General features: G+C 39.7%; 1 protein-coding gene across 3 annotated transcripts in view; it reads right to left on the bottom strand.

Annotated features, from left to right (window-relative positions):
• Nucleotides 1-1,746: 1,746 nt before the first annotated feature.
• SS18 (SS18 subunit of BAF chromatin remodeling complex) overlaps nt 1,747-11,250 on the bottom strand; it is a 145,534-nt gene continuing 136,030 nt past the window's right edge. For all 3 annotated transcript variants that reach the window (XM_033933823.1, XM_033933822.1, XM_033933824.1), the window contains 2 exons: nt 9,959-10,092; nt 1,747-3,369 (listed from right to left, as the gene is read on the bottom strand). In XM_033933823.1, coding sequence (XP_033789714.1) covers nt 3,343-3,369; nt 9,959-10,092 — 161 coding nt within the window. In that variant the 3' untranslated portion in view covers nt 1,747-3,342. The remainder of the gene's footprint in view (nt 3,370-9,958; nt 10,093-11,250) is intronic.

The following is an 11,250-nucleotide window of genomic DNA, read 5'->3' as shown; positions in this document are numbered from 1 at the left end:
CTTAGAAAACATGTAAGCAGTATATAAAATTTTAATAAACTTGATATAAACATAAGAATAGCCATACTGGGTCAACCCAATGGTCAACCTAATCTCATATCCTGCTTCCAACAGTGACCATCCAGGATACAAGTACCTGGCAGAAACCCAAATAATAGTAACATTCCATGCTTCCGATCCCAGGGCAAGCAGTGGCTTACCCATGTCTGTCTCAATAGCAGACTATGGACTTTTCTTCCAGGAACTTGTCCAATCCTTTTTTAAACCCAGATACTCTAACCATGGTTATTATATCGAGAACTTGAGTGGAAAAATATATATAAGGATTTCCATGTAACTTCATTAAGTGTCCCCTAGTCTTTGTACTTACCTGTTCTACACCATTCAAGATTTTGTAGAACTCAATCATATCCTCCTCGGTCATTTCTTTTCCAAACTGAAGAGCCCTAACCTCTTTAGCCTTTCCTTATATGAACTTTATCATTCCTCTTTAAACCTCTTGCCCTAATGCAAAAATCAGACATCCAAGGCTAGTTTGCCATGAGTTCAGAAGCATAACTTAGGCACTTTCTTGTTGAATGGAGTGGCAAAAAGATCAATCAAGATGGTGTCCTATTCTCAGGTCCTGTGGACAACTTCTTCATTCAGGGATCATTTGTGAGGGAGAAGTACTCAACTCAGTTTGTCAGGATTTTGTCCTCCCCTGCCAGGTATGTCTCTCAGAAATATTCCGTGCAAAATGGCCCATTTTCACATTCTGACAATTCTCCAATACCAGATATGATACTGTCCTTTCCTGCTGGTTTACATAGTACATGAAGTTTTTTGACCAAGGATTGTGGGTAAATAACAGTGTACTGGTTATAACAACACACTGGCCTTGCTGAGGTCTTTTTCTCCCTTTTAAGATTGGGTAGTTTAAAATCATATACTGTATATATGTGATTTGGGATTAAGCAATATCACACTACCTGGGTTATAGTTAATTATTACCCAACACTTGCTTACTTTTTTAGCAAGATAAATTTCAGCTGCAAACAAAACCACACTGAGATTCCATTTTTTTCTTCTTCCCATGGCAAAGTAATGCAAATGAATAACTACATGAATGTTATCTAGTTTACAACTTACCAACTAAACAAGATATTAGATTTTATAAAGGAAACTACAAGAGCTTAAAAGCTATTCTTTTAACTAGTTACTCTAGGAATATGGTGATTTTTGTCACCACCAATTAAGATCTTTTACGAATTAAGACTGTTATAAAACAATTAAGCCTTCCAAATGTGGTAGTCTCAAGAAAGAAAATCCTAGAGGAAACTCTGCTTATTAAAATTGTAATTTTAATTTCCATTAAAGGGAGAATAAGACTTTAACAGACGATAGGTTGACAAGACAAATTATTTCTTAATGTCAGGTGAGCATATTTTAAATGAGATAATATATCTGCAGCATGATAGACTCTACATTTACGTTTTCTCAACTCATTTATCTAATTCAGTCATCTTGATTACAACCTCATGGACTTCATTTTCACAAGAATACTCATGTAGCAAACAACCTACACTTTTTTGCTCATTACTGAACAGTTAATTAGCTTGTGCATAGCCTAGGCATTTTGATAGAATCCCGCCAAAACAACCACAGCTTGGGCTTTTAATGGATAAAACCCACCTTATACCCAATCCTCCACACAAAGACAGTGCAAGTGATATGTCCAGTCTAAAAAAAAACAGATGCATGCACTTAAAGGACAAATAATTTATTCTTCCATATTAACTGATGAAATACAGTTTAAACAGCAATAAAGTACACAGTGGTAGAACATTGGCACAAAACCAACAAGTATTTCAAATCACAATAATACTGTTTATGCTTTATCCATTCAAACCCTGATGTGTCTTTATTTATCTATTTTTAAATTAACAAACATTAGACATGGGAGTTTTATTCTTTTTGAAGTACAATGGGCAAAATAAGTTTTTAAATAAATGTACATGATTTTTTTAAAAAATTTACTCAAATATTATGCACTGTATCTGCTGCCTTCCAGTTACAAAGGGAAAGTGACACTACCAAATTTAACCCCTCTTCCCCCAGTCTGGTTTAATTTTCATATTAGGTTTCCAAAAATTCTTGAACATATGTATACAATACAGCTACCCTATGATGGCAGAAAATTCTCAAATCTCAAGTTTGCATATTATGCTACTGGCAAGGGTGCAGCTTCTCTCACATGCAACAAGCATTACACACAACTCAAAGACATTGGGTATTCAATTTTCTAATTATGAATTTTCATTCAAAATTGCTTCCAATACTGCTCAATGTCAAATAGCCTACATTATAAAGAATGGCTTAAGCAATTTCTTTCACAATGAAAAATAATGAAATAAAGGGTTGTGAAGTATTCTTGTTTCTCTTATATTTATCTAGCTAGTGGTCAAACATGACTTATATCGAAACTGCTGTCTTGTATAATAATACCTACCAAATTTCTTGCTTCTTTGGGCCATATAAAAGAAAAATTAAAATTTCTCATATCCTTAGTTATTGCTATTAGATAGGGCCGAAAGCTCAGTTTATGCAAAGTTGTCACGAAACACTTTAGATCCAACATCATGTTTTTTTGGTTTAAAAAAATTAAAAACAATCTTTAAAAAACAGTTCCAACCGGTAATAAGTATACAGGAAAAATGCATTTTTTTTTTACAGACTGTTGATGCCTTATTTGAATAGCAAGACTATTTTTGTGTACTATGATCTAAGAAAATGTGCATGGTGTGTTTCACCCATTCTTCTTGTCTGCGTGATACATTTTCAAACCAGTGCAATAACACATTTATATTTCTGCAGTCCTGGGAAGCTCTGATCCCACACAGTAAGTAGTGTACTGTTTTGCATATTTAACACACAAAACATAATATACAAAATATTGCTGCTGTAAAAAGTCTTTTCATTCCCTTAGTCCCCTTACAAAAGAATCCATGAAAAAATATTAAATCCCCCTAACCTTCCAAACATACAAAGCTGTTTGTGTCTTTCAGTCTTTCAGCAGTCTGCAGTGAGTTCAGAACAGTTTACCCAAGCAAACTGTTTCATACTGATTTATTTTCTGTCCAATGTTGCCATCTAGAGTAGAGATGTGAACTTGTTTTTTTATTTTTAAAGATAATATAGCCTTTTACAGCTAACACATATGGACTGTATTATCAAAAGGCAGCCATTTATCCACAAGATTATTCCCAAAAAGTAGATGGAATGGTAGTTTTTTGCAGGAAGATATCCACATTGCTGAAGAAACATGACTGCTACTAGATACTGGCTTCTGGAATGCACATTTCACTGCTGGTAATTTCCATACTGACCCTAAAAAGAAAAAAAAAATTGTTAGGGTTTTTGCAAGCCTTCCTTGTATGAAAAATGCCTATAAAAACAACTCAAGACAACAAAAAAATTGGAACACAATATTAATTTTAAATAATTTACCCGTGTTCCAATCTGAAGACTGACACAGTCAAGTTCTCATAAAAACATAATAAACGTATACCAACAGCACAGAAAATACAGCAGAAGAACCAGAAACAGTGGAGGAAACAGACAAGCAACAAACAGTAGTGCGCAATAACCTTTAATCAGTCTCTCTCAAAGTCTTGATACAGGCTGTGTTTTGGCTGGATAACAACTTTTGTGGTACCCAATATTTTCAAACCCCACAAACAATTTAACACTCCTTCCAACAAAAAACTTACTTGTTGGCACTGAATGAATGAAAGCACTACTGTGCTAACCACAATGCTTTAGTTAAAGTGTTGCAGTTAGTGTGGTAGTGCTTTTACTCCACATGATTAATCCTTTGTTGTTTACAAATTGCCGAGTAAGTTTTATGTCAGAAGGTGTGCTGATTGCAAATATTGGGTGCCACAAAAATTGTTTGTGATACAGAAGCCGGACTCCTGATGCAAGCCATCCAGCCAAAACGTTGTTGCTTGTCTCCACTGTTTCTGGTGCCTTTACTGAAGTGTGGAGTTTTGTTCTTCTGTTTATCTTACATAGAAAATATAGCAGCATTTTAAATACATCCTGCGTGCTTGTATGTGGTGAGTGTGTTGTCGGGGCAGCGTCAGACTTAGGAGAGGAGAGCGGTGAAGTCGCGCATGCTCATTAGAAGGGAGCCGGGAGAGCGCTGACAGACAGCAGAGGCATCACCGAAGCAGGAGGGCAGCCGCATGGGGACCCTGAGGCAAGGAAGGCACCTCTTTCGAATCGCTGTGCAGCACCCGCAGGCAGGTACTCACCCCTGGGCCACCATTGCTGAGTGCTCGTTTATCGGGGCAGTGCTCGGTTTACGAGACAAAACTTTGCTGAGTGTTTTGCTCATCTTGCAAAACACTCGCAAACCGGTGCACTTGTAAACTGAGGTACCACTGTATTTCAATTACTAAATTGAAAATAAATTTCCTACCTTTGTTGTCTTCCCTTCCCATCTATCCACGTGCATCATCTCCTCCCTCTCTCTGTCCTTCCCCTCTCTCTATCCTTCCCCTCCCCTACACTCCATCCATATGTACCATCTCCTCCTTCTTTCTTGTCCCCTATTCCCATCTTTTCTTAAACAGCATTTTTTCCATCTATTCCCTTCCCCATCCCTCTTATCCCTGCGCACTTCCCTCTCTCTCCCCTTCCTCTCCATCCCTGTGCAGCATATCCTCCCTCTCTCTCTCTCCCTTTGGTAGTCTGACATCTTTCTCCTTTCCTTCCCAAAGTCTGGCATCTCTCCTCCTTGCTTTCCCTCCTCTCACTTTGTGGTTTGGCATTTCTCTGTCCTTCCCTTCCCCCCTCCCCTACCTTAGTCTGGAATCTCTCTCCTTCCCCTCACCTGGTCTGGCTTCTCTCTTTCCTTTCCTCCTCCTCCAGTAATCCAACATCTTTCTCCTTCCCATGGTCTGGCATCTCTGTCGTCCCCTTCTCTCCCCAGAGGTCTGGCATTTCTTTTTTTTTTTTCCTCCCCATCCCCACAGTCTAGCATTTCTCTAGTAACCCCCCCCCCAATGGTGATTCCCCCCTCCACGGGATCTGGTAGTTGCTCACCCTTCTTCCCAACCAACGGTCACTCTTCGGGCCACCGGCAGTGTGAGTGAGGTAAACATGCTGCCTTCAGCGGCCTGAAAGTTTTCCTTCTGCCACTGCTTCCTGTCCATGCATAGGCGAGAAGCAGTAGTAGAGGGAAATCTTCCGGGCCACCTCACTACACTGCAGGCAGCCTGAATAGTGAAAGAGCATCTGCAGGGAGGGGAGAAGGAACCCCGAACAGCTGCGCAGGCCACCCAGAAGATCTCCGCAGGCTGCCACTGGCTCACAAGTCTTGCATTGAAGACCTCTGCTCTAGAGGCTGTCAGCTTAAAGCTGGAGATGCACCTCCTGCAAAATACAACTTCAGTGCTTCTTGTTAGCCAGTAGGACCACCACAGCAGTGGCAGCTGCCTTCCCTCTTTCTCTTCTGCTCTCACCAATTCTTTTCCTGCAACAGGTTATATTGTGACTTTTGAAAAATGCCATTTAAGTGCCCACCCTAGTTATAAAAGTTCACTGTATAAAAATGAGCCCATCGGGTTATTTATATGCTGCTATTCTAATTGCAGTCCCTAACTGCTCAGTGTACTAGTACAAATATTTTTTTTCACTCTTTTACTCAGCTATGCTGCTATTATTAGACTAGAAGAATAGCACAGTGATCAACAACTATCTGATATCATCCATATAATATACCCTAAGCTTTATATTCCATTGTCAGTCTCCTCTGCACAATAACCAATAGTTCAGCTTACTAGTCAAAAATATTTTACACAATATTGGAAATCCTTGAGAGCACAAGTGCACTACTTCACATTTAAATTGACCTAACCTAACAGCACCAAGCGATAATACATTTGGTGTTACTTCATCATTTAATATATCGACATTTCAACATTAATTGTATAACAGATTGTTTATATTTAGTTGCCTCTAACCTTGTTTTCTCATTTGATGCATAGACATGAAATATATGCTCTGAAATATTAATCAGATGTTAATTCTTTTTATGCCACTGGCCAGCTAGTTAATATTCTATGATTCTCAAATGGTGATTCCGTTATTTCATTAACATTTTAAAAAAAATGGAGTTGGGTAATTCCTTTATGGCAGTAGCACCACTGGACTGTAATAAAAACAGCCATAGTGGGTCAGAACAATGGTCCATCTAGCCCTGTTTCCTGTTTCCAACAATGGCCAATCCAGGTCACATATCTGGCAGAAATCTAAATAGTCAAACTACATACATGGATCAGTTTATAGATTATCCAACCCACACTTAAATGTATACAAACTAACCAAATGGGGGTCTAGACGATAACTTAGAGTACCTTTATTCAACAATTTTTCTTTTGCACATAAAGTGCTTTGAATTATAAATGGTTTAATTTATTAACCTACTTGTTTTGAACATATGAACAATCACCTAATTTAAAGATAGAACTCATTCCCACAATCTATGAGGTTGAAGTATCATAAATATGCATAAGTCTCAGTAAAGAAACCTCTTATAACTTAGATGTAATTTCAAGTCCTCATTCTGAATGCATGTGATGTAATCATTTACTTCAAAACCTCCTTCCTACCCATAAATTATTTCCTTATAAATTTATTGAAATGTTTATTAGCAAAATGGTTAAAAATCTAACTAGCTAAACTGAGGAGTACAGTTTTTAAAAAAATTATTTAACTTCATTGATTATATGTTATTCTAAATGTATGCTTTATGCAAGAGCAACAACACTTATCTTAGTGGCTTTCCAGCCGGAGCCAACATTGGGGGACCATAAGCTCATTATAGATTGTGGGAATGAGTTCTATCTTTAAATTAGGTGATTGTTCATATGTTCAAAACAAGTGGGTTAATAAATTAAACCATTTATAATTCAAAGCACTTTATGTGCAAAAGAAAAATTGTTGAATAAAGGTACTCTAAGTTATCCTCTAGACCAGGGATGCCCAATGCGTCGATCGCGATCGACCAGTAGCTCAGGAAGGCAACGTGAGTCGATCATGGAGCCCATCCCGGGCTTCGTGATAGACTCGTGTTGCCGTCCTGATCTACGGGCCGATCAGCCTTCCTCTCCAGTGTTCTCCCTAGGGCCTTTTAGCTGGGCGGTCCGCCTAGCTGTCATCTGCCGCTGCTGAACATTAAAAAAAACAAAACAGCTTGGAGAATTCAGCCCGTAGCGAACTTATGCTCCGGGCTCTAACATGTGCGTGCTGGCTTCTCTTCTCTTCCCTCCGAAACCGGAAGTTATGTCCGGAGGGGGGGGGGGGAGAAGGGAAGCCGGCACACACATGTTGAGAGCCCTGAAGCAAGCGTTCGCTACGGGCTAATGCGGGAGACAGGATAGTGAAGCATTTGTTCTTCTTCCTGCCGGGTCCTGCCTACTTTCTGTTTCCGCGAAGGCAGGACCCGGCAGCATTTCCCCCAATAGGTTGATCACGATCTTGGGCTGATCAGCCTTCCTCTTCCCGACGGCAGAATTGACGGGGAGAGGAATGCTGGTTGGCCGAAGCAGGGAGAGCTTGGGGCCTGTTATTGGTGGCGTTTGGGTCCTGGTCCCCGATGGCAATGGCAGTGGCAGTGGCTTGGGGGAGGGCAGGGAGAAAGAAAGAAAAAGGGCAGGCAGGGAGACAAAAGGAAAGAAGAGAAACAGAAAAAAAAAGAAAGGGAGGCAGAGAGAAAGAAAGGGAGGCAGAGAGAAAGAAAGGGCAGGGAAGAGGAAGGAAAAGTTGGGGGAAGGAATGAGGTCTGGAGGAGAGGAAGCATACAGGCTAAAAGAAGGGAAGAAAGATTGTATGCACAGTCAGAAGAAGAAAGTGCAACCAGAGACTCATGAAATCACCAGACAAGGTAGGAAAAATGATTTTATTTTAAATTTAGTGATCAAAATGTGTCTGAATTTATATCTGCTGTCTATATTTTACACTAAGGTCCCCTTTTACTAAACCGCAATAGAGGTTTTTAGCGCAGGGAGCCTATGAGTGTCGAGAGCAGCGCTGGGCATTCAGCGCAGCTCCCTGTGCTAAAAACTGCTATCGTGGTTTAGTAAAAAGGGAGGGGGGTATATTTGTCTATTTTTGTATGGTTGTTACTGAGGTGACAGTGCATAGAGTCATCTGCTTTGACCTCTTTGAAAAACCCTTGAATAGGAATGATAATTAACATTTTCTATGCGTACAGTGTGCTTTGTGGGTTTTTTTTAATTTTATTGTTGGTAGATCATTTTGACTTGGTCATTTTAAAAGTAGCTTGCAAGCCCAAAAAGTGTGGGCACCCCTGCTCTAGACCCCCATTTAGAAACCTATATAGTAGCATGATTCCATGCTATATTCCATATTGGCTTCCCCAATATCTGTTTAATAGCAGATTATGGACTTTTCCTCTAGGAACTTATTTAAACCTTTCTTATCCCCAGGTATGCTAACTGCTGTAACCATATCCTCTGGCAATCCTCCAGAGCTTAACTATTTTTCTTTGAGCAAAAAAATATTTCCTGCTATTTATTTTAAAAGTACAGTCAAACCTTGGTTTGCGAGCATAATTCGTTCCAGAAGCATGCTTGTAATCCAAAGCACTTGTATATCAAAGCAAATTTCCCCACAGGAAATAATGGGAACTCAGACAATTCGTTCCAGAAACCAAAAACTTTAATACAAAATACAGTATGTACTTGTATTGCAAGACTTTGCTCGTTTAGAACAGTCACTACACTCCCGCAGTGTCAGAGAGAGAAGAACCATCGGCTCAGTTGTGATGTGTGTACACTGTATCTATACTTGTATTGCAAGACATTGCTTGATTATCAAGCTAAAATTTAATACAAACCAAGCTACTTGCAATTCGAGATTTTACTGTACTTCCATGTAATTTCAATGAGTGTCTTCTGTTTTTTGTACTTTCTAAAAGGGTGAAAAAATCAATTCACACTTACCCATTCTACAACACTCAGGATTTTGTAGACCTCAATTATATCCCCCCTCAGCCATCTCTTTTCCAAGCTGAAAAACCCTAACCTTTTTAAGTCTTTCCTCATACAAGAGGAGTTTAATCCCCTATATCAGTGGTTCCCAACCCTGTCCTGGAGGACCACCACGCCAACTGGGCTTTCAGGCTAGCCCTAATGAATATGCATCAGAGAGATTTGCATATAATGGAAGTGACAGGCATGCAAATCTGCTCTATGCATATTCATTAGGGCTAGCCTGAAAACCCGATTGGCCTGGTGGTCCTCCAGGACAGGGTTGGGAACCACTGCCCTATATCATTCTGGTTGCTCTTCTTAGAGCCTTTTCTAATTCTGCTATTATCTTTTTTGAGATACAGCGACCAGAACTGTGTACAACACTCAAGGTGAGAATGCACCATGGAGCAAATAAAGAGGCATTATAATATTCTCTGTCTTATTTACCATCCCTTTCCTAATAATTCCTAGCATCCTGTTTGCTTATTTTGCAGCAGCTGCACATTGTCAGGTTTATTGAGACTGACTCATAGATGCTGACCTATGATTTTACTCTAATAACCTTACTAAACAAAGTGGATTCTTTTCCCTGTGAAATACCACTGATTTCAGTTTCTTGACTTTGTCTCAAATCTGTATGTTCTTTGTAACTCACTCAGAATTGCAGGATGAGAGAGTAAGAAATTTTTTAAACAAATAAATATTATCAAACATGAGCAGTTTGAAAGGCTCTCTTCTTCCAACCAAAATACTTTAAGGTACTAAAATGCAATATTTAACTTAATACAGTTTTTTAAATGGCAATAATGTTTTCTGAAGCAGGTTAATCAGAAATAAACCTTATATAAGATGCCCCAATTCAGTCATTTGAAAGATTGATATATTCAAAAAGATCTGTTTAACAACTGCTATACCTGATCATATCCATAAGGCCTCTGTTGCTGTGGCTGTGGGGGTCCAGGTTGTGCAGGCCTATATCCCCCATACTGCTGGCCTTGTCCCTGGGGATAATTAGGGTACTGGGGTCCAGGTCCACTCTGAGAAGGACCTATGAATGGACAAATGAGCATATGATTAACTTGAAGATAAAAAGAAACAGACAAAATTCTGGTATTTAGAAGTCTACAAAACACGCCAAGAAAACAAATTTAACAAATGTGCAGGTTTCTATGTCTTTCTAATATTTGTTACAAATATTTTCTTGCACTTTTTCAGTTGTTTGTTATGATATTGGTATTTCAGGCTGATACCTGAATCACTAAATTACATTTTATCACTATGTTCAGCCCAAATTGAATTCAGTTTACAGTCCTACAACTTATGGACGCTAAATATTTATGAATTTGCTGCTTTACCCATGCCATGTAGTTGATCTATGCTAATGAGTTAGCAGTATTATCCCCCAGTAAGATAAGTTTCACAATACAGAAAAAGAAAATAACATAAAATTCTCTCTCCCTGAAATACCCTCTGTTTTTGCCCCATGTTTTCTTAAGAACTGTTTTTGAGTTCATCACCACTGGGAGTCCTTCATTTCAATACATAGAAACATGATGGCAGATAAAGGTCAAATAGTCTATCCAATCTGCCCATCCACTATCTCCTCCTCTCTCTAAGAGATCTCATGTGCCTGCCCTATGCTTTCTTGAATTCAGACATTCACGACGTCAGAGAGAAGGCTTCCAGATCAGCCGCGGGAGGCACATGGGAGGTGCGTAGGAGCCGCTGCCTGCGGCTTTGAGCAAACACTGCAACAAGACGGAGGAGGGAGCCGGCAAGAAGGTAAACACCCGCGGCACAGAAGGAAGGGAGTGTTGGGACTTGAGAGGGAGGGAACACAAACAGGACAAATAGAAGGAAGGAGAGATGGGCATGAACTTAGGACACAGAAAGAAAGGAAAGAGGGAGGGGAGCATGAGCCATAAGATGGAAGAATGGAGGGAGTGAGGGAAAGAGATGCTGAGGTGAGGGAGAGAATAGCAAGGTAGAATTGGGTGTCTGAGAGAGGGAAAGAGATGGTGCACATAGGGAGATGAAGAAAGAGAACTGTTGGGCAAAGAGAGGAGGGAGGGAGATAGAGGGAATTATTGGACATGGTGGTGGGAGAGGAGTGAGGTAGAAATGCATAGGTGCGAAGAGAAGGGGGAGAGCATGCTGGGCCGAGAAAGCCTCCTGGACTTTTTTTTTTCTTTTTTTAAAGTACAGA

This window comes from Geotrypetes seraphini, chromosome 2 (assembly GCF_902459505.1).
Source record: "Geotrypetes seraphini chromosome 2, aGeoSer1.1, whole genome shotgun sequence".
NCBI classification, from domain to species: Eukaryota; Metazoa; Chordata; class Amphibia; order Gymnophiona; family Dermophiidae; genus Geotrypetes; species Geotrypetes seraphini.
This window is presented reverse-complemented; position numbering and strand designations above follow the sequence as displayed.